Source organism: Scophthalmus maximus, chromosome 8, assembly GCF_022379125.1.
Source record: "Scophthalmus maximus strain ysfricsl-2021 chromosome 8, ASM2237912v1, whole genome shotgun sequence".
Taxonomy (NCBI): Eukaryota; Metazoa; Chordata; class Actinopteri; order Pleuronectiformes; family Scophthalmidae; genus Scophthalmus; species Scophthalmus maximus.
Genome location: NC_061522.1, coordinates 18,188,089 through 18,216,026, shown reverse-complemented (window position 1 = coordinate 18,216,026; position 27,938 = coordinate 18,188,089). Strand labels below are relative to the sequence as shown.

The following is a 27,938-nucleotide window of genomic DNA, read 5'->3' as shown; positions in this document are numbered from 1 at the left end:
ATCACTGAAGTTGCAGCCAATCAACTCGCGCCGCTAAATAATTAAATAATTAAATTTCATTTAAGGTGCTCTGACGTAACGAGTCACGTGCGTGCGGACGACGACCAAATAGCTCCGCCTCCTCATGGCAAACACGGAGGTAAACCCCGCCCCCTGAATGTCTCACAACAACAGCTGGCGGCGGATAGAGAGAGAAAGAAAGACAACGAGAGACAACGAGATAGAGAGAGAAAGAGAGAGAGAGAGAGAGAGAGAGAGAGAGAAGACAGAAGACAGAAGACAGAAGTCTGAGCAGGGCCACTCATCCGCTCCCTGCGCCGCAGAGTTACACATCATCCCCGCTCTCACTGCAGCTTCCTCCTCACAAGATCCACCTAGGTCTTTTTTTCCTCCCGACCTCTTCGCGGCACACGGCGCATGCTCAGACTGACGAGACGGTGCAGTTGTTTGTATTCCGGAACTCCGAGGTGAGTATAGTAATGTCACTCACTCACAACTAAACGCAGTGAACCCCCCCCCCGACTGTCTCTGTGTCTTTTTGTTGTTTTTACCATCAAAACCAACCCAAGCTAACGCGTTAGCCTCCTGTTGGCCGGAGCACCTGTGTCAGTGTGAGACGTTCACGGACTGTTAGCTAACGTTGTTACACTTCGGCGAAATCACGGGACGTTCTGGTTGTTTGCTAACCCCTGTCGCCGACAAGGGCTCCGCTGCCGCCGTTAGCTCGGGCTAGCGGTGGTGCTCCGCTGCCGGTGTGGCCGCCCGCCACATCGTCGTCTTTTACTCAGCCCACGATAACAAAACACAAAGCGACATCTTTGTGTTCTGTGCGACACGCGTCGACCCAACTGAGACTGGCCCGAGGCAACAAAGGTCATAAACATGAATACATGTTCTCTGTCTTTCAGTCGACCGGTTGTTTTCTGAATGTCTAGCTGTGAATCTCTTCTTCCCAGCGGGCCGAGAGGTCATGAAGCGCTCACATTCTCTCAGAACTGATCATGTCGAAGGAGTGAGGACTGGTGCCAGTGCGTTTGACTGTCCGGATGCAGCGGGCCCTGTTGACAGCTCCTCTGCCCCCGGCATGCTAATCTCATCTGCATTGCTGCTGGTCCCTGGAGGGACCAGAAAGCTGACCCCTGCCTCTCCAGTGACAGCATGGGAGGGGAGACAAAGACAACTCTGGTCCTTAAGCAAGAAAAAGGACAAGGCCAACACCAGGCTCACAAGTCCACTCCGGAGATTGTCAGTCGTGTCAAAGACTTGAGTCAAATGAGGATTTCATCACATGTTACTTTCTGTAAATGGAGCCGTCTCGTGTGACCCGTGACGTTTAATCTTTTGATTCAGCCTCGCTCGTGGCTTTGCCTTGTGAGTGACAGGGGCTGCCGCGCCGGTGATAACACTGTTCATTGTGTCAGACGAGGGTGGATCTCAGTAGTTTGTATTCAGTTCAGGCCAGCCGGTCTGACCCGCTGTGCTCCGCTCTCCTCCGCCCTCACACGTCCTCCGTCGTGCGGCTTGAGGACACGAGAGGACAAATCCTCAATCGACCGATGACGACGACGATCTAACAGTTGGGAAATACTGTGTTGTCACGGCAGATACGTTGTGTGTTAAATGATAAACGATTAAGCAGTTAGCACAGGTTGTGCCATCCAGTTGTTGTTGTCCCTCCAATCCAAAATATTAATTTTGTAAGTCCAGATGTTTTAGCTCATTGTTTAACTGTTATATATATATATATATATATATATATATATTCTTTTTTTCTTCTCTCCAGACACTGAACGTTTTTAAAGATGACCACTTCCTGGAGTGACAGACTGCAGAACTATGCAGACTTGCCTGCCAACATGGATAGACTGATGATGAAAAAATACAGGAGAGAGCCCTACCACAGGTACGCAACTCATGTGCACGTGGGAAGGAAACGAGCAACACATTTTTGGTTACTGTTTTTCATATCTAGATTTTAAACCATAAATTGTGCAGCCAGGCAAAAACAAAAAGAAGTCCTGTTATAGGACTGTCATCCAGAGATTGAGGTTAGAGATGCAAAACCTGCACTAAGGGTGCATATATACAAACCATGGATGAAAACAAGGCCACTCTGTGGTACTGTACAAAACAAAAACTAAACTGCTGCCATCCTACTACCGTTTTATTTTGGTTCCCTTTAAGTCTCATCGTCACTTTGAAGTTCTGCCTTCATCATCCACTAAAACTCCCCGAAAAATATTTAAGCTCAGTTGATATACAGTATAACACAAAGGAAGTGCATCTGCCATTGTGCGGCTAAAACAAGAAGCGGACAGTGTTTTGTTCTCCCTCGTAGTGAATATTTTTTTCATTGAAAAACGGAAATGGCAAATGTTGAAACATCTGAAGTAATTGTGGAAACTCAACTCGAGGGGGGGTTCCTCATTATTGGCGAAGGCAAAGAGGGCGAGTGATATACAGTGAGGTAACCTGCAGGGTTCCAAACCAACATTCCGTTGACATTCTACTCGATCAGTATTTAACGAAACCTTACTAGTCATTAATACAACTGGGTGTTTTCGCTCTGTCTTTATCACAGTAGTGAGATCAGGGTTACTAGTTCAAATCAGGATTGTTACGGTTGTTTGGTGCTTCTTTTTCTTCTCTTATTTCCAAAGTGGTGTTGATCGTTTCGTGTTCGCGCTGCGACAGTGGGGCTCCACAGTAATACCACTAACGCTAGGGAGGGTAAAGTTTAAATATTTTTTGTTTCCAACTCAACCACCAATAATCTAACAATCACTAGCCAGTTTGTTTATGAGAAGTGAAATTTTCCTCTGGAAAAGTCACTGACCAATCAGATAATTTGACTGCACAGTTGTTTTTTTTCAATGGTTTTTACTTTGACCGGAAGTTTTGGTGCTTTTCGTGTCATATTCCCTTTAAGTGTTAAAAATTGAAATAGTGAAATTGAATCGGCATGTCAAAGCAGGTTATGCACATACTGTAGACAGTGGTTCCTTGTCTGTGGTTTTCTGGCTGTTTTGCGAAACTCCTCAGACTCATGGTAAAGTGTCACCAGACTGTTAACGACGAGGGAACGAGTGCATGGAGCACAAAGGCGCAAAAAGGCATAAATATGGATTGAACAGCGTTTTGACTCCCAGGTTCTTTTGTTAACTCATCCAACGGGAGAGCCATACCGCAGTCAGATGCCCCTTGTTTCTATATCTGTTGACTGGAAACAACCCGGAGCCACAGGGGCTGATGTAAGGAGGAATGTATTCCTCAGCACAGCAGTAACAGGTGTGTTGTTGTTTAATGTTTAACTCGCCCTAAGTAATTACTGTCCACTGGGTACTGATTTTATTCCACACTGTTGTATAACACACCGTGCTCACAGGGTCTATGTAGGTGTAGCTCGTGTGTTAGCTCTGTGTGTGTGTGTGCTGTGCTGACACAAGTCAGAAACATGGGCAAATATAATAAAGATACAGAGACGGTCTTGCTGTTGCTTAAACAACAATAACAGCAGATTGAATTCACTGAGGCTACTTGATCTGTTGAATGGATTTGTTTTTCTTTCTCTTTACATAAGAGCACGTCAGGGCTGACCTTTTGTTTTATCTCGCTGACAGAAAGAAGGCCATTCCTTCAAAATATGAGCTCAGCAGAAGCAATGCAGCCCGGTTGCGAGAGCTGCGTGTCACATAGCTGGAGGTTGACGACTCTGCCCGGCACAGATAAACATTCTATCACTGGGAGCACAGTCACTGTCTGCATGAGATTAGAGCGCAGTGGGAAAAAAAATCTGTCAGATTGTGGCACAGCTGCGCACCGAGGGACTCAAAGTCATGGAGGGGGGATTCGCCCGAAGGTGTGCCGTGGCCCATGTGGGCTATTTGAGGCAATACAGTTATCAGAAAGACCAAAGTCAAGGCTGACTACAAGTCACCCTCGCCCACTGTCAATATGGGTGAGCTTAGGAGAGGCTCAACATACTTATCATTTATGACTGTCCTCTACTTCTCCTCCCACGAGCATCAGGCCTAAGGTCACATGTGACGTGACAACAGCGCAACAAAATAGAAAAAGATTTAGATTTAAATCCCCTCACAACGGCGCAACAAAATAGGGAAGATTCAGATTCAAATCCCTCCCTGCAAAAGGCCTGTGCCAGGCTCAGCGCTGATAAACGTTGACAGTAAAGAAGTGCTTATGTTTTGCTTGTTCAGGGGCACCTCCACTTTAAACAAGTCATCACATCATCGGTTGAAGCAAAACAAGGGGAGAATAATGAGATTTTATGTTAAGCAGCTGATACCTATAGAAATCTGTACTGAATTTCTGTGTTGCATTTTAAATACACCTGAAACGACAGCGTTGAAATATCTCTATACTCTAGTTGTGTTTAAAAAAATTAATTCAGACCTTTTTCAGAGTTTATGAATTCAGATAGAAAATTCAAGTGCACTGGATTCAAAGGAGCTGACCTGAACCTTCTTGGATTATATTTTCATTAATTTATATGACTCTGAGCCTCAGGGTTGTCTACCTTCATCTGGTAGCCTGAATATGCTAATTCAATTACGAGACACTAGATTATTATTTTATTTTTTTATTTGTGCACCCTAAAAAAGAGGCCAGTGCTATTTAAATTGATTTCATAGTCAATCATTTTTTGCCTCCATAAAATACATTAATGTAAAACGAGATAGAAAGAGAACACCTGATGGCCCAATGAGTTTCATCCATACAAGTAGATTATAAAGTAAATCCTCTATTCGACAACAAAACCAGTCGTCGGTTGCAGCCCTGCTTCCCGTGTTTGGCGACGTGAGTAGCTGTCGGCTGGGGGACTTGTGATTTTTCTGGATGTCTTTGAGGGCCCACAAACACCACGCTGCACACAACAACATCAACAGCCCCCGACTGACGGCAACACACAACAACAACCCCCGACTGACGGCAGCACACAACAACAACAACCCCCGACATACGGCAGCACACAACAACAACAACCCCCGACTGACGGCAGCACACAACAACATCAACAACAACTCCCGACTGACTGCAGCACACAACAACAGAGAAGGATGCGGAATGGCCACAATCGTTTTTGCAACAAGTCAGGAAATCTCTGAATGGCAAGAAAGCAAAGAGAGAGAAAGAGAGCGAGGGAGGGGGAGGGGGTCATTGTCTATGGGCCGGAGCAGCCCGGTGCTGCTGGAGCAGGTCACACCAACGGAGGGTCAAACTGAAGTTTAATTTTGAGAAGAATGCATCGCCAGTCGTCTGCTGGACCGAGATCTAAATGGGAGCTTGTTCATTACGGAGCTGCCGCCAGGTATTTCACTGCTCGTTTAAGAGAAGATGAGAAGCTCATCGTCACACGTTGCGCTGCCTCGAAGTCGGTGTGAGACAGTAGTTATGAGCTTGATTACCTTATTATTGCTAGTTGTGACTGTTCTTTTTTTTCTTTTCACTGTGACTTTTTTTGTTCCCTTTGAGCTGACTTGTATCTTATTTCGTGCGTGACTAAATATTGGCTTGTGTGGAACTATCTAGGAACAAAGCCTCAGTCACAGATGTTGAAAATAGGTTGCGCAAGTCTGTGCCAGGCCAGGAGTCAGAGTTGTGTGTGTGTGTGTGTGTGTGTGTGTGTGTGTGTGTGTGTGTGTGTGTGTGTGTGTGTGTGTGTGTGTGTGTGTGTGTGTGTGTGTGTGTGTGTGTGTGTGTGTGTGTGTGTGTGTGTGTGTGTGTGTGTGTGTGTGTGTGTGTGTGTGTGTCTTTGCTGTGGATAGTTAACACTGTCATGTGGACCCCCAGTCTCCTGATTTATGAGTGAGGACAGTGGAGCTGTTTCCTGGAAGATTGTCATGCAGAGGTTAAGTGTGTGGGGTTTTACTATCCCCTGGTTTAGACTTTAGTAAACTTCCTGTTTGTTTTTGTTTTTTACCAAGCCGCAGGCCTGTAGTATTAAATTACGCAAAGAGTTTAACTTCTGGTTACCTAAGTAAATTGCAGTGCTGCACATTCTTAGTGCCGTCTTGATTACAATTCTAACCCCCTAATACATGATCCGTTTTTAATTTTATTTAAAAGTTTGTCAGTGTATTGACATAAAATGGCAAAAAAAGAAGAAGAGTATTTTGGTGTTGCGATACAAAGCCTTGACATTGTTCAACATCCTGCAAAGTGTCAGAAATGTGTGCAGCGTATTTATCGGCATTCAGTTGTAATTTAGATGTCAACAAGCGAACCTCAGGTATTCGTTAACAACACATGACAGTTGTCTCTGAATAGGCACAACGTTTCCCTGAAGTTCTCCTCGTTGCTGCCTTCTTAAACGGCAAGAGTGACGTTAACTGGGGTCTCCTTTTATTTTTGAATGGTTGATGTTTCTTTCAGCAGTCTAGTAGAGTCGATTTTTAGAGAAGATTTTTGTCATGTAATCATTTTCGTCACGCAAAAACAAAACTGATGGAAATAACATGGATGACAACCCATTAATTAATGACGACACATAATGTCAAGTAGCATTTCTGAAGTTATGATTTTATGAGTTTAATATGTCATGCCATCTTTTTCTCGTGGGTACTGAATTGTAACGCAGTGTCACAGTAGGCCTACTAGTATATGAACCAGCTCAAATAAAATATTTTTCCCATGAGAATTCTTCCTCTTTTTGATTGTATGTAGATAAGTTTTAACTTAATTGTTGAAGATTGTATTGCATATTTAAACATTTGCCTCAACTTGTTTTTTCTAGAGTGTTTGTCAACAGAAGTTTGGCCATGGAGAAGATTAAGTGCTTCGGCTTTGACATGGATTACACTTTAGCAGGTAAATGGATCCACATCATCTAACGTTTCACCGCTGTTGCTAAAAACAAAACCGTTTCTTCACCACTATGTGTCTTTGACGCTTCCCCAACTTCTGGTATTGAGCCGTCACTTTTGGCTCTGTTGTCACTTGTTTTTCATTTCCAAACTTAAAATTAAATCAATACACTAATTATTAATAAAAGTTATTTCCAGCCATTTGCACCTTCATTATCAGTTTGAGTTTGCGAAGCAGCTCCTCTGGTTTACATGGGTTGTCCTTCCTGTTGTCATATTAATAATGCAGACTTATTAAATGTGTCACTTCATAAATTCAGATGCTAAATTATAAATGTATCATTGGAGTTTGCATTGAAATGGGAAATCATGAGATGCATTAGCCAGAGAATGAATGTGAATATCAGGGTAAATTTAAATATAGAAATATTTAATTATCTGATCCCTAGTTGTTGAATTTCCGCTGACGTTGTGAGTATGATTTAGATGTTCAAAGTCTACCATACAGCTCTATATCTGGCTGCTCCTCCGAACTGCAGCTCGTTGTTCACAAAATGTTATTTAGGTCAATGTTGATGACACACTGAGAACACTATAACACTCTGATAACAAAATGTTAAGCAAGTCTCCCTGGTACATACATTCACCTACACAGAGATCTTTTTCCTACTGACCAGTTACCAGGCCAGAAATATCCTGACTCTTTTTTTTCATGCCACTTTGTTGTGTGACTCAGCTCCAGCTTTCGGTCTCTCCATCTCTATAAATAAATCCACCCTCACTTTGAAAAGCAGGTCACGTTTGTTTGTTGAGATCACCAGCGATGGCTCCCCTGATAACGGGGATCACTCGTAGTCCCTCTTTGGCTCCGTACCCCGGCCCTCGTTGCAGAGTGCGGGAGATTTTACGGACGCTCAGCTGTTGACATGGTTCTCTTTATGGCCACTCATAACCAAGTGTTAATGTTTGCTCGGAGCGTGGCTATCATGTGTCACTGGAGGGCGTTCAGCATTTGACCGCAGGGATGTTTCGTCGACACCGGGGAGCTGGAGGACTAGGAGAACGGCTGCTGCTTAACCACAGCACCCTGGCCGACTGAAGTATTTGTTTTAAGAGGGTGTTGAAGACGGTTCAAATGTGCAAAGTGCATAATGTACACTATGCACTTTTTCCGAGAGGTTTTCCTTTAAGACCTAACTTTCTGGACAAAACTTGGTATGGAGAAACAAAATGACTGTGATTTCTGATTGACTGGTGGGAGTGAGGAGTCACCTCAAAACCTCAAACATAGACCCTGTCAGCAGTTGTCAGTCAATACTAATCCTTTACACTGTTTCAGTGGTCAAACGCAGTAATGTAGCAACTTAACAGATGTTCGGATCAAAGATATCCAACATATAAGTGGACAGAAGTTATGTCCATGCATCTGTCATTTTTCAGCAGTATATCTGGACGTGTTGTAAAGTAGGTTTTGGCAATGTGACATTAAATAATCTGAGAAGAGAGTCAACTAACCCTTTAAAATTCCAATTAACATGATTTCAAATCTTATACAACAAATAACATAAGTTAAAGTTTGGAAAACAGACGTCTTAACAGCCAAACTGAACCAAAAAATGTCCAGAGACCATAAGGAAACAACCTCACAGCTGTGATTGCAGTACATTTTAATTCAAATGTTCAAAAAGTTGGTGCCCAGAAAGTAGGTTACAACACATTTTTCAAACCGAGCCCCGCCCCCTCACAGACACCTAAAATGAAATTGTCTAATCTGTGTGAACTTCGACTGAAGATTTTGTGTTCACACTTGTTTTTAAACCTTTTTGAGGCTCTTTGATTACTGTTGCCAATGTGGGATGCTGTATCATCATCTCACACCAATGTTAGGCCCATATCTTGATTTGTGTGGTATTTGATTTGCTGTATTAACAATTTAGCGGTTGATCACCTCATCACGTGCAAAAACTAAAAGCTTGATAATCTTTGTACGAAGGAAGCAGCAACTGTGAGATTACTCCTGTTGTTTTATGACGCTGTGATGCATATCCTCAAAATTATTATTCTATATTAATCACCCAAACATACAGACAGGGTTGGTCCAAAGTTAGGCTTCTCAATTGTGAGTTCCTTGTGCTTAACTTTTAACTATTGCATTTACAAATGACACAAAATCAATATTGTGAGAGACAACATTGCCTCATGTGGTTTTTGTCCTCCCTCGGGGAAAACACAATAGTCGGTCAAACATGTAGCTCAAACATACACAGACACATTCAGGCCCAGATTGCACCGAGAGCTACGCACAGTCGTGTCCTAGTTCTCCAACAGACTTTTGGCTGGAATGTACGTCCCCAGGGTCGAAAAGTTTTCTCCTTTCCCAACAATATGCTTGACTTTGTCATAAATCGGTGACAAAGCCCTACATTTGCATCTTAGTGGCCACAGAAGAATTTAGACACTTGCAGCCTTACTTTTTTAAATGTAGGTTGCTTTGTGACATGGTTCAGATAAATTCTCCGCCTGCAACTATTTCTATGATTTGGATTTGGTGGTCTATTAGAAGAAGGATGGGGGTTGTTTACCTTGTGTGTGCGTGTGTGTGAGAGGTGTGAGGGGTGTGTGTTACATGTAAACCTGAGGCGATCTGGCATGTAAACCGAAGAGACACCAATCCACACACTTCAGCAACTGGAGCAGTGGGAGTATAATTATCTGGCAATAATCTCATCAGGTAACAGATCCTTGAAGCTGAGACTGTTTCTCGCCTCAGCTCTAAGTACAGTAGATGGGTCGCATGTGTTTGTGTGTCTGCGTGTGTGTACGTGCAGACTGACAGCGTGAGACATATGAGAAAGCAGTTACAGACAGGGAGCCAGGACCCCTATAAAACAGCAATGCAAGTGTCAAGGACACAATATTCGCTAAGTTGTCTTGTTTACTCATACACGGCACCTCCACGACTGGAGCTTCTGGTGTGGATTCATGGAAAAACAGATTCACAAATCACTCCACAGATTACCGCTTGAGCAGTCCAACATCTGAAATAGTGAGGGACGTCTTGAATTTCTTATGAAAAGGATCCACTGTCGGCCATGGTTTCATGTGTCAGTGTGAAGTTTTTAAGGGGGGGGGGGGGGCTTGTTTGTGGTGTTAGCTTGATTAAAGTTGCCTCTCTGACAACTCCAACAAAACAACTTCCTGATCCTTAATGACCAGCTTGAATGACTTCATGTCTTGTGTCGGGCGTGGGTGAGAGAAGCTCACGCGTGTCCCAAGGTCGAGATCTGGAAAGAAGCCATCCACTGAGCTAAAGAGAGAGTGATGATAGCAAAGGTGACAGAGAGGGGAAACTGCTCTCAAAATAGTTTTCTTTGTAGCACCTCAGCTTCGAGAGGAATATGACGAGTGGGCGAGGAAGGCGAGGAGAAGTAGGACATGTAGTTGGTGTGTGCTGTTGCTCTGGGCAGAGGACCACAACCCTCAGTTTGCTCGGAGACCTCGGGCCAGTGGGGGTTGTGAGGATGAGGTGGTGGAGGGGGTTAAACTGCAAAAGGGTTTACGTGACTGTAATGCAGAAACGAGCTCAGGCCTGCAGAGTCGGGGTGACAACAAAAGGACAGGAAGATTTGCAGAAGCCAAGACTTTCCTGTAACTCTGTGCACGCTCATTATTTCTATGCATGTAATCCAGCAACCCAGCAAGCGCACGCGCACACATTTTTGAAGATTAGGACTCCGATATATTCCTGTTTGACCTGCAGTTTGTCCTTTTCCCTCGCTGACTGTCCTTTATCCAAACATCACCAGCCAAATCTCTCTTTCCCTCCAGGGGCCTCCTGCCGCCCCGCTGTGAGTGCTGAAAGCAGGCAACAACACAAGTGCATTCTCTGCTTCGTATTTATAACATCTGACATGTTCTTTTCCCAGAGTCAAATAGCATTTGAATCCTCTCTGCCAGCCTTTTCTTAGCCCAGTATCAGTCTGCGTTTTCATCCTCAGAGCCCACCCTTAGCCCCCCGTTACCTTTAGGGGATGGTACTGGAGAGTGAGAACGTGTTATCAAAATACTGAGACAACCTCCCAGAGTCTGAAGTCGATAAGATACCCTTTAGATAAAGTCACATGTACATGTTGTGTAACATGAGTGTGGCTCGCTGGCTGTGTGCCAGCTGTGTAATCACTCACAGGTCATGTTCCTTAACTGTAGACATGCCACAGTGTTTATGTAAGATTTACACATATGCCACATGCTTCATGAAAATGTATTGATTGTCTTATTATTTTTATGTATAGAAAAACAATATTGGTTGCGAAAGTCATATTTTAAATCTGTTGGTCGGGAATGTTTTTCGGAGCAACTTTAAATAAACCACAAAGATATTCAACCTCATCATCATCGTGAATGAATAAAATGTATAAAATTGTCCATAAAATGTAACAAAATGTCCATCACAAGTTCTCAGAACTGAAGATGAGGTCATCAGACGAGAACAGTGTAAAACCAAAAAGGTCAAGTTACAGTGACACAAAACTCTCACGTTTGAAGGTTGAAATCTTTGTCCGATGAATTCCTACACAATTGTTAAAACAGCTGTAGATCAAATGGCTGGAGATCATGAAATAGATTAATGGACAAATTGTTAGTACATAATGACTGACAATGACTAATGATATCGCTGTCACAAGAATTATCATTGTTTTGTTTTTTCTCAATCAACTTATTGATATCGGCATCACGGTAGCACCATCTGTTTTGTGATCTTTTAATAGGGTCAAATTTAAAATCGTAAGTAAAATGAACAATGTGTGTTAATACGTGTGTGTTTCTCTTCCAGTGTACAAGTCACCAGAGTACGAGTCACTAGGCTTCGAGCTCACAGTGGAGCGTCTGGTTTCCATTGGTTACCCCCAGGAGCTGTTCAGCTTCGTATACGACCCGTCCTTTCCCACCAGGTCAGACCAATCACAGCCCAGAGCACGGACATCACGATGGCCTGTCGCTTCCAGTGCCATCGTCTCTTATCATTTTTAGTCCTTTTAGTCCCTATACCTCAGAGAGGATGCAGACTGGGTGAACAAAAACCCATCCCACTCAAACCAAGTCTCAAAATGGCATCATTCAAACAATATGTTATGACGAATAGCTGCGTTAGAAAAGTTAGTTTGATGTTATTTCGTCTCTCCTTCTTCTTTCAGGGGCCTCGTGTTTGATACCATGTATGGAAACCTGTTGAAGGTCGATGCCTATGGTAACATCCTGGTCTGCGTCCACGGATTCAACTTCCTCCGAGGGTGAGAGACATCAAAGACTAAATGCACACGTGATTCCTTCTGACATCAACGTCTACGTCAACATTGACATCGTCTTGTGTGACTTTTGTCTCTTCTCAGCCCCGAGATACGTGAACGGTACCCAAACAAGTTTATCCAGAGAGATGATACAGAGCGCTTTTATATCCTCAACACACTCTTCAACCTGCCAGGTAATGGTCTCTGAACACCGAGGAGAATACCACGGGAGCGTTAAAGAGGAAAAGTATCATAGTTTTTCAAGACATAATAAGTTCGCCCTGATTACAGTTCATATAAAACAAAAAAGGCACACAAAATTGACTGTGTCCATCGGGACGAGGGACAACATAAATTCAAAGAAAACACATAAATTCAAACTTTAACTTGATTAAAAGGGATTAGCTTATCTCATTTTACAAGCTTATGCAGATTGTTCCACTTGTGTGGATCACATTCTCTAAGAGCCATTTTCCCAGCCTCGGTAATGACGTGATGATTTTTTGAGGACCAAGTATTTCTGGGATCTAGTGCAAAGGCGCTAAATGAATAAATAGGAATAGAGTTTGGGTCTCTTCTCACCGCTACCCAGCTTTCTCATGTAGTAAACAATGATGTGGTCTAAACCTACTGAAAGCTTCTTTTGTCCTTCTTCAGAGACCTACCTCTTTGCCTGCCTAGTCGACTTCTTCTCCAACTGTGACCGATACACAAGGTAAAAAAAACAACCTTTATTTACATTATCTGTCGTGCAACAAGTTTCTGGGCATCGCATGGTGACACAAAGACAGTCGCAAGCCAAACTGGGTCCAGAGCAGAGCCCTACAGCATGGGGGGGTGCAGGGGTCTCAGCTGCTAATCTCAGCTAATCGTTTTTAAATGGAAATCAAATGGCAGTTAAGTCCAAGATCTTGTCTAATTTTCATTTTCCGTAACAATGATTAATTCATTTTTGCTACCACTAATTGTAAGGAAGCATGGATTCTTATCAGAATGAGATATAAAAACCATCTACAAAGAATCTAATTTTGGTATAACTAAGACATAATCTTATCAATGTTATTGTTAGGAGATTTAATAATGGCCTGTTCATTTGTTGAGGATGTAATCTGGTATGGCTGCATGTCCTTTGTCCTCTGAAACCTGGTTGTTGGTCTTTTAGGGGGAGAATGCTTTCCTGTTTGGCTGGGGACCCCTCCAACAAGGGAAGGCTATCCCATTTAAAAGCAAACAAAAAAGAAACAAATGTCACGTTTTTGAAAACCTCCTGTAAAGATGCGGCCTGTGCGACGGCTGTGTACGTGTGTGTCTCTACTCCTCTCCCCCAGCTGCGAATCCGGCTTCAAAAACGGCGACCTCTTCATGTCCTACAAGAGCATGTTCCAGGACGTCCGCGACGCCGTGGACTGGGTCCACTTCAAGGTAGAACACCCGTAGAGGGTCGGGATTATAACCTGGGTGTTTAATGATGGGTCTGAAAATTAATATGCTAAATGATCATGATTTTTAAGACACAAACCGAACGCAACCTCAGGTTTAACCCTTTTCACTCTCTGATTCATCGGGGGTAATCCCACACACACACACACACACACACACATTCAAATGCTGATGCGCATTACTATGGTTACTAAAGGATCTTGCACAAATGCTGTATAAGCTATAGACCAGGGGTCACTAATAGGCGGACCGCGGTTCAGATCCGGACCCAGAAGGCATCCTATCCAGACCCAGATAGATCTTTGAGAATTAGCAAATGTTGATGGGGCGTTTCCACTGGTGGAGCGTTAGCCGTCACTACGTTGGTGTAGATATTTTCCTGCTTGGCGTCCAGCGTAGTCAGGAAGCAGGAGATAAGTTCCACTCTCTCCAGGGCTGAAGCGCCGTCTCGCTCTGGGACCAACCCCCTGACTTTCAGTGACAGCTTGACTTCTCTTTTAACTTGAGGCGCCGTATTATATGAAGACAGACCACAACCGGCACCGCACATTCACCACTGCAGCCAACTTCACTTCTCTCCCCCTGTATTTAATTGAATACCCCTGCTATAGACTATATAGTACATTGCTCATAGTCTTATGATTACATATTGTATCTACCACCACAAAATACAGTGGAAGAATTTTCAGTCTGCACCAGAGTCAAAAGCTTTCACGGGGGCACAAACAAACCTGAGTTCAACTGAACCGAACCAAACAGAGAAGGCACGCAAGGATTTATCTCCTGGTTCAATGGGTCCACAGTTAGTGGTCATGGCAACTTGTCCTGTTACACGGATCAGGGGGTGGGGAACTAACCGGATGTTGGCCACAGACCAAAGGTCAGGGAGTCACCAAAATCATAAATAGTCGCCCTTTGGGGCTTTTGATATCCATGATACTAAAAACTACATTGCAAGAGAAAAAGACATCTGAAACATCTGCATTGCTGCTGGGCCCGTAGAATCAAAGAGAAGGGGTCAGCGGGCTTCTTGATGAAATACTCGTACTGTGGGCGAGATGATTCTGTACAGAGACGCTTGTTGTCTGTTTCATCGACTGACAAACATGTACTTCTGATATGCCTGCTGTTCTATAACCACTGCTCTCTCATTTCACACTAATAATTGTTCCCTAACTTTGACTGTTTGTTCTGATAACTTCAAGAGGTGACGTTTTAATATAAACACTTTTCACATGGAGTTTCAGCGTGTCGTCTGACTCCTCCGTCTCACGTTGCAGGGTACGCTAAAGGAGAAGACTGTTGAGAACCTGGAGAAGTACGTAGTGAAAGATGTGAGTAGTTTGTATTCGTCATGGGCGCCGCAAGTGTGTACGAGAACACGCACACACTCGCACTATCTGACACATGCTTCCTCTGAAAGGGCTGCTTTTGTAAAGGTGCCTTGAGCTTCAGTCTTTTCTCCTTCTCCGTTCCCACCAGGGGAAGCTGCCTCTCCTCCTCAGCCGAATGAATGAAGTGGCCAAGGTTTTCTTGGCTACCAACAGTGACTACAAATACACCGACGTGAGTCTGTTATTCAGAAACTGCAGTGGTAGGATAGATAATGATGAATGGGTTTCTATCAGACTGTATTCAAAAGACTGACTGTGTGTGTGTTCTCACAGAAAATCATGACCTACCTGTTTGACTTCCCCCACGGCCCTAAGGTAAAATCTTAGTGTTTTTTTGCCCTTCCATTTGATCACAGTTTGAAATGTATTGAATATTTATATTACGGTGGAAAATGTGTGTCATATACTCTGTGTGTGTGTGTGTGTGTGTGTCCACCACAGCCTGGTACCTCCCACAGACCGTGGCAGTCCTACTTTGATCTGATCCTGGTGGACGCGAGGAAGCCGCTGTTTTTCGGGGAGGGGACGGTGCTCCGACAAGTCGACACGGTAAGGGAAACGCAGAAACACAGAACACTGACCGATAACGTATCCGGACATGTTGCAACCCAGCTGCCTCATAAATGTACACACACTGTCACCTCGTCTGTGCGCCACCATGTCCGGTCAGGATTGACCATTGACTCTATAATTAAATAGTCAGTAACTTTTTCTGGCTATATTTCTTCATATATTTTTTCCTACTTTATGTGTCTGTTTATCCTGGTTACACAACTTCTTGAATAGCCTGGATTCAAGAGTGCAAACACCATCACAGGCTTCAGAAGTGTGTGTTCAACAAATCATGTTGACATCTCCTAAAGTTTCAGCCTATAAAGTACAATATTACTTGGTTTTGTTACTGCCCCTCCCCCTTCCTCTGCAGGGACTGCTCACAACACAAACTGAGGCTTATTGATAATTACTATTGACATGTTCAAAATGTTTTCTAGCATATGGCTGCATTTATTTTCTAACCCTGTTACCAATGTGACATGTTTTCTCCATTTCAGACAACGGGGCGTCTGAAGATTGGAACCTACACAGGACCTCTGCAGCACGGAATCGTCTACTCTGGAGGTAAGACTGTGTTTCCTTTCCGCCGTTCCTTCTTTGATGCAGCCATCAGTCGTCGTCGTGTAGCAGTTGTGATTGTCGCTCAGGTTCGTCAGACATCGTGTGTGACCTGCTGGGAGCCAAGGGGAAGGACATCGTGTACATCGGGGACCACATCTTCGGAGACATCCTCAAGTCCAAGAAGCGCCAGGGCTGGAGGACGTTCCTCGTCATACCCGAGCTGGCCCAGGAGCTGCACGTGTGGACCGACAAGAGCTGTGAGAGCGCAGACAGACACACGAAACGCAGATCTACAACAGTTTGAAGTATAGTCCAGTGCTTTAGAAAACAGTCACGGCAGGGAGCTGACCTAGAACAGGAGCTGCAGATTAAAAAGAGAGTTGGACATGAGCTTCATTTGATAAAAGTCAAACAATCAGACGGTGCTCAGTCAAAACACTCGCCACACGTTGACAGAATCATGCCTGTTTATACTGGAGCTGGCTAAAACTTTGACCAGATGCATTATGAATCTGATGATGAGACAGAGATTCACCCTCTCCTTGTGTTTTCCAGCGTTATTTGAAGAACTGCAGGGCCTGGAAATTTTCTTGGCTGAACTCTACAAGTAAGAAATGTGACCTTTACCCTCCTTTCCCCCCTCCTCCTCCACGTCCCTGCACTATGCCCCACCCCTTTCCCCTTAGCTTGAACCACTTCTGCTACTCTCTGTTCTCTGCAGTAACAGAGTCTGTGAGAGAACAGCAGGGTGAACGGGGTAAAAGTCTAAAGGGTCCGCCTGATTACCGGGTTTCGGACGTTATTTATAAAGCCTGGCACGCCTCGCTGTTGCGCCATCTCTTTGACACATTACCTTTCAGCAGACTGATATCATTTCCTCTCCCCTCCCCTCCCCAACCTCATTATCATCATCATTATCATCATCCCCCCGTCCTTCCTCAGACACCTGGACAGCAGCAGCAACGAGAGGCCTGACATCAGCACTATTCAGAGAAGGGTCAAGGTACGGCCGCAATCACCTCTGTTTCTATGACAACAGTCGTCACATGCTCTTAACACTGGCAGCCGAAGACGGATGAATTATCTAATCATTCAGTCGTTCCTTGGTATACTGTGTTCACTTATTGTTTTCTGAGTTGTATAAAAAACTCCCAACATCACCTACGCCCCTGATAAAGATCCACTTCCAGGTTAGAGTAAAGCTGGTAAATCCTTGTTAAAAGTGACCAAACATATATCATCTCCTATTTTATAGGCTCACCAGTGTCTCCTCTTCTCCCTCGTTTGCCCTCTAGAAAGTGACACACGACATGGACATGTGCTACGGCATGATGGGCAGCCTCTTCCGCAGCGGCTCCCGACAGACCCTGTTCGCCTCGCAAGTGATGCGTTACGCCGACCTGTACGCCGCCTCCTTCATCAACCTGCTGTACTACCCCTTCAGCTACCTCTTCCGAGCTGCACACGTCCTGGTGGGTGTCTGAATGTGACACGAGGGAGTTGAATGGAAAATCACAAACCATCAACGTTTAGAGCCAAAACCACTGCTTCGATAACATGAGTCTTCCAGTAACAACCAGAATTGGCATGTCGCCGTTTTCTCACTTTTTGTCTTTTCCCCCTCCCCAGATGCCCCACGAGTCGACGGTCGAACACACCCACGTGGACATCGACACAGAGTCGCCCCTGGCAACACGCAACCGCACCCACTGCAGCGACTGCAAGGACCTGGAGTGCAAGCGCAGCCAGCTGACCCGCTCCTTCAGTGAGATCAAACCTCCCAACCTGTTCCCTCAGACTCCCCAAGAGATCACTCACTGCCATGATGAGGATGACGATGAGGAGGAGGAGGAGGAGGAGGAGGAGGAGGAGGAGGAGGAGGAGGAGTAAGGTGGACATGCAGACATGCAGACGAGAGCCACGGTCCTGCTCCTGCTTTCCAATCTTTCCCAGTAGAGTCAGGTAGTGATCGATCGCACAGTGAGGCAGGAAGAGAAACATTTCCAGTGTGTTTGTTTTTGTGTGTGTGTGTCTACTGTATCAGTACTGGATGCTCACAAACCACACACACACACGCTGGAGATTTCAGAGGAAAGTACAATGGACCAGTAGCAAGACAGATTGTATGACTGTCAGCAGACTGTTTACATTCTAGGTCCTCGAAAATCCAACTTTTCTTCACTTCATTATAAGAAAGAAATATTTGTTTTTAATCGATTGGAGTTCTGTATAGTTTTCTCCATCAGAACACACTACATCACATTTAATTTTTATTATGTTTTCAGAAGACCCAGCTGGTGGAGTAAACACACTTCCATCCAATCGGATATGTTTTGTGAACTGTTGTGTTCATCACAACACACTAGCCTCGCTGACGCAGTATGCACAGTTTGATTAAGTGAAAAAATACTTTTCAGGTGTGGTGAGAGAAATTAGATGCACATACTGTATAAAAATTTAATTATTTTTTATGCAACATGGGAACAACATAAATTTTTTCATGTTTTGTATTATTTTCTTGGCTTTCTTGTCATTAAGGATGATTGATTTTCTTTTTACTCTAATGTAAGTGTGTGTTTGTGTGTATGTGTGTGTGTCTGCCCAAGTTGTCCCAAACACACTGTAGCATCCTGAGCGACGGTGAGCTGAAAATCCATTGTACTAAACTGAAGCACAAGCCGGCGTGACACCATCGACATGTAATGCAACATGTGGCTGTTGAACTGATATTCTGTTACTTAGCAACAATGAGGGCAGAGTACTGTAACTGTGTGTAATGCTGACCGTGTCTATGACAACCTGAACTACAGTAGTGTTTCTGTAAATAGCCGTCACGTGGGTGTTTTTTTTGTTTGTTTTTTCTTCTATGTAATCTGTTTGCAAAATGTGCAAGAAGTCTTTTATGCAGTTCAGTAATTTAGGAGGATTTTTATCATTTTAACAGCGGGGATGTGAAACATGAAAATGTTTTGACCATATTAAGCAACGTGTGTGTGTGTGTGTGTGTGTGTGTGTGTGTGTGTGTGTGTGTGTGTGTGTGTGTGTGTGTGTGTGTGTGTGTGTGTGTGTGTGTGTGTGTGTGTGTGTGTGTGTGTGTGTGTGTGTGTTTTCAGGATGTACAGTACGGAGCTCAGCTCAGTTCAGTACGTCTCTGATCAGCTCGCTTTGTTTATGTTCTGGGCTTTGAGGCTTTGCTGGGCTTTTTTTTCTTCTTTTCTTTTCTCAAAATGCAAATTTCTTTGAACTTTGCAACAACAGACAAGCTCAGTGAACTAACAGACCCTTGAAACTTGGTGTTCTTTATAACATCAAATATTCATGAATGAGTGAATAAGCAATATGAGGTATTGGTGTTCTTTATTTAAGGTTTAACCGTCAGCGACTGAGTTTGCCTTCCCTCATCAGGACCGTGTGGGTGTGGGTTGAGTGCGTTTCCACCCACCGTTTTTTATGCACATTTTTAATTGACGTTAAAAGAGAGAAAGAAAAAAAAATCCTTAAAAGGGTTTTTATACTTGGCTGAGGTTGCGTAGGTGATGTATAACAAAGTGTAATGGAAACAGACGGAAGCAATAAAGTAGAACGAACAAGCGAGCGAATTCAACGGAGGAGAAAAACTAAGCAGCGGACAACGAGGAGGCTGTGATGTCCGTCAGATTAACACACAAAACGAGCACAAACTCTTTCTCCATTGCATTTTCCCCACATCCTCTTTCTGCATGTTGTGACCTCTGCTCCCCTCGTTGTGTCCTGCACAGGTTTAACGGCGGCCTGCAGGAGCATCAGCACCACCAGCTGTGCTCCTGGTGTTTGGATTTGTAACAGTTGTGGATTTGAAACGCACGACAAGTCACATTTTTTCTTTTGGTACTTCCAAGTTGAAATTTGGGTCTCAATCTAGATGGACACTTGGCTGCTTTCGTCCTGATTGGTGCAAGGGAGTTTGTGACGTCACTGTTCTCCAAGCCCCGCCCACTTCCACCTTGTGAGAGGAGCGCAGAGGGCAAAGAGAACAACTCGATATCTCTGCTGCGAAATAGCTAATAACTGTTCAAACTTTGTCAAAAAACGGTGCGTTCGTGTTCGTCTCTGTTGCTCGCAGCGGGAAAAAAAACGAATGCAGGGGCAGTTGACCGAGACTCAGTATCACTGGCACGTTCATGAGCAAATGCATCAGTGTTAGTATTCAAAACACAGAGAGCTGCCTAAATTTCAAAAACAATGACTTGTTGTTTTTTCATTTCAACATCCAGTGTTTCCTGTATGTTGACTCTCCCCACATGTTGTGTGAGTCCTGTGAGTGTTGGGCCACAAAAAGGAAGATACTTGCCCCCCCACCACCCTCCTCCTTTTTCCCTTCTTTTTCTTCTTTTAATTTTATTTCTACACAAGTGAAATACTGTAGTCCTATTCTCAGTTGTGACTTTTTAAGTTCTCAAACGACATGATCTGCTACACGAGGCAGCTGCATCGCCGAAGAGAGAGAGAGGGAGACGCTGTCTTTTTCTTTGCACAATTTTCATTTGCATGAGAAAATAATACGCATATCCATTCTGCCACTGTAGCATTTGGTTATACTTCATTGTGGACCGCGTAGTATTTGGAAAAGCTTTTTTCTTTTTTGGGACATTAGTCAGTGTAGTTTGCACAGGGTGAAAAAAACAAAAAACTGTAAAAGTATAAAAAGAATTAAAACTTGCAATGAACAGAAACGTGAATAGCATGTTGACTACTGTGACTATAAGTATGTTATCAACACCCTGGGGTTCTTTTTATTTATCTAAGCTAGTGTTTTTAAATGGTCTTGGTTTACACAGCTGTAATTAGACCGATACATTTCCTATTCTTATATTTGTTTTTCAAATGACATGTCTCCTGTCCATTTTTATACTGTACTGCAGCAGTCTGACTAAAGCCTTGTGAACAGGTACATCGCTGTAGAGGAGTGTTAATCAGTGTTGTGATGCATCCCCACTAACAGCAGGTGCCAAAACTGTCACTTTTCCTTCTCCAAAACTCTAGTGATCTTCAGTTTTTATGCATATCCTTTCATATACTCCTGTGTTTGTTTCCAGCAATTAGCCTACAGACTGTACATTGAAGAAAAATACATACAAAATGTAGAATAAAGATAGTTTTTCATAATTTTCCTGATGTTCTTTTTGTTCATATTTCACTTCTGCGGATGGAGGTTGACCACGGAGGCTGTGAATACTTCCGGAAGTCTGATGTTTTTCATTGTCCTCACACTCATGTAACGACCAACAGCAGACGGTGATGACAAGTCATCATAACCTACACATCAGTGGGAAGCTATTTTACTTATGTGAGAAGGTCAAAGTTTTCCAAAGTCGAGCTGAATTTGGAGTAAATGTGTATAAAATTCCTGCACACAAATCTATATTTCCATTTGTGGGGTGGTGCAGCCATTAAAAAGATCGGGGGGTTCAATATTTCCTGGTTCTGACCTGCTCACTGAAATATACTAGTGTATGAACACGAGGTGTGTGGAGCTGAGTAAAGGTGTGTTAGTGCTTCTTTCTAACATCAGATGTATTGTTGTCTGTATATAATAACACACAATGACTTCATCCCTACATATGTATACAGGCCTGTCAGCAGCCTCTTCTGTGTTTCACTGGATCAGGATGAAACTTTTCTCTGGTGTAAAGAAAGACAGTAAACTGAGCAGCGGCCTAAAGTGAGAATTGTGGGAAAATGGTGTTAACGTGGAGAAAAGTCACAAAGTCTGTAAAGTGACTCACTAATGTCTGTGATAAAGTAATAAACCACCATCAGCAGCCAATCAGATACTGGTCATATACCAGACTGACCGCACTGATGTTGATAAAGATAAGTGAGATTATATAAATAGGCTGGGAAACCTAAACATGCATTAAAAAGAGAATAATAATATTGTAATATATTGTGTATTTATGATGATGTATGCATATATATAAACATAGATACTTATATATATATATACATTCAATGTATATGTGATTGTTTGATAAGAGAATATGAAAAATAGATATGTATTTATGCGTAATATGTTAATTTGTCAGTAGATGCCTTGATACACAGCAGTACATAGGATGAACTAGTTATTTGTACAATAACAATAGGCTGGGAAATGTTGGAAAGTCATTAAATATGATTTATTTTTCTGTGAGTGTATTAGTTATTTAGTACTGTGTACATGAAAATGAAGAACAAGCGAATATGTTTCCAGAAAGACTTTTTTAAAGTCACATTTGTCTTGTTTTAACATTAAGTCCACGTTTTCCCTTTTGTGGAGACTGTGTTATTTCTTTAGTACTTTTAATGGCTTAGGCCTCATACGGAGCATAGGCAGCAGAGCTTTATGACTGAGCACACGGAGCCACCGCCTGTGTTGTCTGTTAATCATTCACTGTTTTTATTAAAGCACCAGCTGGTGGAGGCAATGGGGGAGTTGTCTTCAGGGCAGAAGACGCGTTGTGGACAGAACACGGGTACAGCAGCAGCAGCAGCAGCATTGGGATGGACAGAGTGTGTGTGTGTGTGGGTGGGTGTGTGAGAGAGAGACACAGAGAAAGAAAGACATTAACTGTGTCCTGGGTCACAGAGAATCAGAATAACTGTGTCACAGCTGATGCTCCTCTTGCATCTCCTGTCAGCCACTGTTCTCCATCAGGCCCGTGAAGCAGAGCGTGTTTACAGTCTGATCGTGTCATCACTCCCTGCTTCCTCTCTGCAGTGAGCAGAGCAGAGCGGGGCCTCTGCTGCATAGGAGCACGTTCAAGTGAACAGTGAACAACAGCAAAACGCAGCAGCATCTGCAAACAAGGCGGACGTGGTTATACGGGGTGTGAGAGGCGCTCACACACACACACACACACACACACACACACACACACACACACACACACACACACACACACACACACACACACACACACACACACACAGACACAGACACAGATTGAGTTACATGAAGAAACAGCGACCCCCAGTGGTGACAGACTGCAACTGTAGATCTGAAGTAAACACAAGTGTTGAAGTCTGAGACTCATGAGACATTCTGTATCATAAAACTCTTTTCTGTCTGCTTGAGGTGAAACGATAAGGGGCGAGAAAGTGCTAAAAAGAAAGATCAAGGAATAGCTCAATGTTTTGGGGAATGAGCTTTTCCGTTTTTTCTTCACGTCCATACTCACACGTACATGAACCTGGGGCCAGGAGCCAGTTAGCTTAGCGTAGCACGACGAGTGGGAAAACAGCAAGCCTGGCTCTTGAACAAAAAATAAAAAATTGAATAAACCTCACAAGTAATTTCAGGAAGTCCCAAAATATAACCAATTTTAAAGATCACAACTTTGAGCCTTGGATCAGACAAACAAGATGTAACATAAATGTACGTGCACAAACAAGAAGTTGTCGTTTTACAGGAGGTAAACCAGTTTAGAGTTGAATCTGAATTAACTGAAGAATTATGAATTATGTTATGATCTACATTCTGTGGGAAACCAAAACAAGTAAAGTCTATGAAGAACCAGGCTTCGTTCCGAACACACGCACACATACACACACTCACGCAAAAACACAACAACAACACACAAACAGTGGCAAAGCATCGCTGTGTATCGTTCATGGACATGTTTAATGTCGAGGTTGCTTTTTGTGACGTTGATGATGCTCAACATGTTAGATGAGGTCATTAATACTGTGCAATTATCAAGTTTGATTATGAGTCAAATTGTCAAAAAAAAAAAAGAAACAAAAGAAAAATAATAGACATAACCTCCACATGCATAGGTGCCGCGTCGGCACGTTTACACACCATGCCAACCAATGCCCCCCCCCCCCCCCCCCCCCCCCCCACCCCCCACCCGACCACACCGTGGTGACGGGTCTATGGATCATAACTCCCACATGAACGTGTCACTGCAGTCGACGTGTTTGAGGTCAAAGGATGCAACAACATGATGGAGACAAAGAGAAACCAGAGACTGACTAACAGACAGTTTTGCTTGTGGATGGCTGCAGTTTAGCATTTTTTTTTTCAAAAACAAATATACATATACATACAATACATACATACAAATATATCTGTCAATTTATGATACAGTGATTTTTAAAAAAATGTCATAATCATCTCTTAAATAAATTTCATTGCGGTTCATTGCACTTGTTAAAATAATTAATTTTATGATTTCTCTTAAAGGCAATAGTGTGATTTTTTTTTAAAGGTGTAAAATATAATGTACCATAAGCCTGATTTAGGATAATAGTAAAAATAACGAGATCTGTAATATACATACTGTATCTGTAAAAGACCCTCACCTCCTCATATACATGAATGGATTTTCATCTCCATATATGTAGCATGTCCTTTTTTGATATGACACGTGTGCCCCGCGCACACCTCTGTGTACATGCTCGAGCATGCTCGTGTGCCAGTTCGTGTCATACCGTGTCTCCACGCATACGTATATACACACACAATATTATAAAATAAATAAATACAGGAAAACATTCTTGGTTCGTGGTATAACGGTTTCTTTCAAAGCGTTTTTTTGGTGCAGTCTTTGACTAACCGTTGCTCTCTGCGTGTTTTGGGTTTGAGTCCTCGCTGATGGGATCAACAGTTGACTGAGCCTCCCTGAAAAGATGCACGGGTGGTGGAGTTGCATTTGTGTGTGTGTGTGTGTGTGTGTGTGTGGGGGGGGAAATGAGTGTCGGAATGTGAGCGTCTTCAAACGTGCAAAAAACAGTCTGTGTCCAGTGTAAGAAGGGGGGACCAAAGTCTTTGGCCTGAGGAGAAAGTATAGCTAATGTTATGAGTTTTGTGAGCATGTGTGCATGTGAGCGTGTGTGTGTGTGTGTGTGTGTGTGTGTGTGTGTGTGTGTGTGCGCACAGGGTAAAGGGACGGGGGTTTGCATGCACTCTGTCATCCTCTAGTCCACGCCACCGCTATGAAGGTGTCAGATTGTCCCAGAAAAGAAGCTCAGTCCCAGGTACTGTCCGAGTGCCACCCGTTGAAGGAGTGTGGTGTAGCAGGGACACTGACAGCGTTCAGGTGGGGAGGGGGGGGGGCGTTCGGGGTGACGCAGCACCCGTTTACCCCACCGCCCCTCCATGAAAGGGTCTCACTGACTGACTGACTGACTGACTGGGGGCTACTGGTCGGAGCAGAACCCTCTCTCCACCCGCCTCCACTTCCCCACTTTCCCTCATCTCCACCTACGCCGCCGCTCCGCGTGTGTCCACGAGACAGGGTGGAGGGTCCGGGTCTCCACCGGGCTCGGTGGGGGCTAGATGGGTCCCTCGTTGTGGGCGCTGTGGTTGCTCCTGCTGAGGCCCACGCAGTTCTGCTGCGGGCTGAGCAGTTGGGACGTCTCGTTGGCCACAGCTATGGACACGGCGGGGCTGGTGCTCGTTGTGCTGGCTGTGGTGGTGACGGCGGCCGGGGTCTCCACGCCGTCGTGGAGCTCCGTCAGCGTGAGCTCGATCTTAGTGAACTCGCTGTCTGTGGACTGGGGCGTCTTGTCCATCCGCGACGCCATCACGGCGTTCTGGTACTGCTGGCGTGTTACCTAGGCAACAGTAAAGATGGTTTGACTGTGGCCGATTGTGTTGGCTTGAACGACAACAGAGCTGGTAGGTCGACCTGAGTTATTTATTTGGTTGGCCATCTTTTAATAAAGTCAGTGTGGTATCTATACAACTGTGAGAAAAAAACATGTTTTATTGTGTAATTAAATGTTCTGTAAGACTCGTGAACCATCATGATCACTCGGGCCTTTCAAATGGTCACGATGCAGTTACTTAATTGATATTTTATTATGCAATAAAAAGGGAATAAATAAGATGAATTATTTGTTAGTATGATCTTATTAAAGTAAAACATTTAAATCAATTAACCGACTCCCACAACTCTGGGAGAATTGTGGGAGTTGAATTGTTTCAGGGCTGCAGTAATAAGCACAAAGACGTACGGTTTTATCCAATCAGAGCTCTAGTTGTGCAACGAGGCTCGATTAGTCAAGTAACCATAGTTACATTAGTTAGGATAATGGATGTCTCTATGAGCAAACGATATTAGAATAAGACACTGACTGGTAGAACAGACGTTCTATATAATCTATAATTCTTTAAACTCAAAAATAAAAGTGCACACAAGCTGCACACAGAGTTTTGCCGACTGGGGTCAGAAAACACATTGTTAGGGGGACAGTGTTACTCGTTGTCCTTTATTTACACAGTAACAGTCATTTGGATTCGTGGTCGTGTCCACCTAATAAATGTAAATCCAACATTCACTGTCTTTTGATCTGTTTTCGGTCTCTACTAACTCGAAGATCAAATCTACCTGGGAATGTAATCATGTTTCCGTCAATAAAACTTGCTCACAATTGTGATCTGTCCGTTAACAAATGTATTTCATTTGGGTCTTTTAACGGTTTCCAGTGTCGGAACAATCAATTCATCAACAGCCTCTCTCGTGTGTGTCCTCACCTTTATGAACTGCAGGTTTGAGCGCGCTCGGACGGAGTAGTCAGGCATGTAGATCTGCAGGAAGGAGTTGAGCTGGTTGTTGCTGCTGCCCAGCGTCGGGGTGATGGCTTCGATGCGGTCGCTCCGGTTCAGAGAGTCCGAGTGGTTGAGTCCAAACGGCCGCGGGGGAGATTTGTTTTCTGGGGAAAGAACAATTACGATGATGTTTATATTAAATTAGACATTGTCTGACACACACATAGACACTGTTCCATTTTGCTCCAGGGATGACTGAGAAAAATGCATAACTAATGTTGAGATGTCATTAAGTAGACACAGTGTTCATAAACTGGTACAGGGCTCCTGATTGGCCAGGTCAGTTTAGGCCAGGTTAAAAACTAAAATTTTGGTTCACCTTTTGGTATTCCCAGGGGAATGCAACAGTGATATATGTCATGGAATATTTCTGAAAATATGCAGCCTTTTAGACTCATTATGTCACATCAGCTGGAAACACAGCGAGGGGAGTTTGATAAGACTCTCCCCGAGAACAAGAGCACAACTGTGGGTGATGACTTCTTGACACCTCTCTTCTTCTAATATAATACGTGTTAAGGTTGATGTGACACTTGCTACCGTTACATACTGTTGTATTGTCAGTTATGATAACTCTACTGTATCATCTATTTGTACATCATTTTCAGCTTTGGATAGTTACACACTTTTCTCTGAGATTAGTTGAGCTGCACATTAGCTTCAGCAGAACTTAATATCCTGTGACATTTTTCCAGGTCAAGTGTTAGATATTAGCACAGCTGCTCACTGTGATGCTGCATGGAAATCTCATTTCTACATAAGTCTATAGGTGAGGGGAGTTTCATAAAGCAGGTATTGAGTCGGTGGTCTCCAGTGATCCTTCGCTCAGTGAGCTGCCACACAGAAGACTTGTTCTGGGTTTTTTGTGAGTGTGTGTGCATTTTTTTGTGTCATTTTTTAATTAAAGACAGATTATGTTTTCCACTTCTTAAAGAAGCCTAGTGAAAATCACACACAACAAAGTGGAAACGGCTTGGCCGTAGCTAATGCTACTACGCCGGCTGGAATGTATGTAATCCCATGTTGGAATATGTGTGTGCGTGATTGGGAGCATGTGTGTGTGTGTGTGTGTGTGTGTGTGTGCGCGTGCGGACTGAGCGCAGTAGGCCAAAGACCTGGCATATGAACTCTTGTGGATTAGTACTCCACTTTCTCTGGGCCACAGGGGCCAGGTCAGTACAAAAAAATGGCGGGCTGTGTAATACACACAAATCTGTGAACAGCGCCACACTAGACGAAAGAAGAAAAAAAAAAAAACACTTTATCAAGTGCACTGTAGGTCACTTGTGAATACAGGAAG

General features: G+C 43.7%; 2 protein-coding genes across 5 annotated transcripts in view; one reads left to right on the top strand and one right to left on the bottom strand.

The window, feature by feature from the left end:
- The first annotated feature begins 154 nt into the window (after positions 1-154).
- Positions 155-21,207, top strand: nt5c2b (5'-nucleotidase, cytosolic IIb). 4 transcript variants are annotated; one of them, XM_035636693.2, is made up of 18 exons: positions 155-467; positions 1,784-1,903; positions 6,755-6,828; positions 11,659-11,776; positions 12,020-12,115; positions 12,215-12,306; positions 12,770-12,827; positions 13,441-13,534; positions 14,833-14,886; positions 15,035-15,118; positions 15,220-15,261; positions 15,388-15,495; positions 15,999-16,065; positions 16,149-16,319; positions 16,618-16,669; positions 17,005-17,065; positions 17,358-17,534; positions 17,692-21,207. In XM_035636693.2, exons 2-18 carry the CDS (start codon positions 1,803-1,805, stop codon positions 17,950-17,952), a joined length of 1,710 nt encoding a protein of 569 aa, XP_035492586.2. In that variant the 5' UTR covers positions 155-467; positions 1,784-1,802; the 3' UTR covers positions 17,953-21,207. The 4 variants fall into 4 exon arrangements, with proteins under 4 accessions (XP_035492586.2, XP_035492588.2, XP_035492587.2 ...); XM_035636695.2 differs by lacking the exon at positions 155-467 and adding an exon at positions 594-873; XM_035636694.2 differs by lacking the exon at positions 155-467 and adding an exon at positions 1,419-1,697.
- Positions 21,208-23,943: 2,736 nt separating this feature from the next.
- The window catches only part of cnnm2b (cyclin and CBS domain divalent metal cation transport mediator 2b), a 32,868-nt gene continuing 28,873 nt past the window's right edge, over positions 23,944-27,938 (bottom strand). The window contains exons 7-8 of the mRNA XM_035637801.2: positions 26,564-26,742; positions 23,944-25,641 (exon numbers count right to left, since the gene is read on the bottom strand). Of these exons, the coding sequence (XP_035493694.2) occupies positions 25,360-25,641; positions 26,564-26,742 (461 nt within the window). The 3' untranslated portion in view covers positions 23,944-25,359. The remainder of the gene's footprint in view (positions 25,642-26,563; positions 26,743-27,938) is intronic.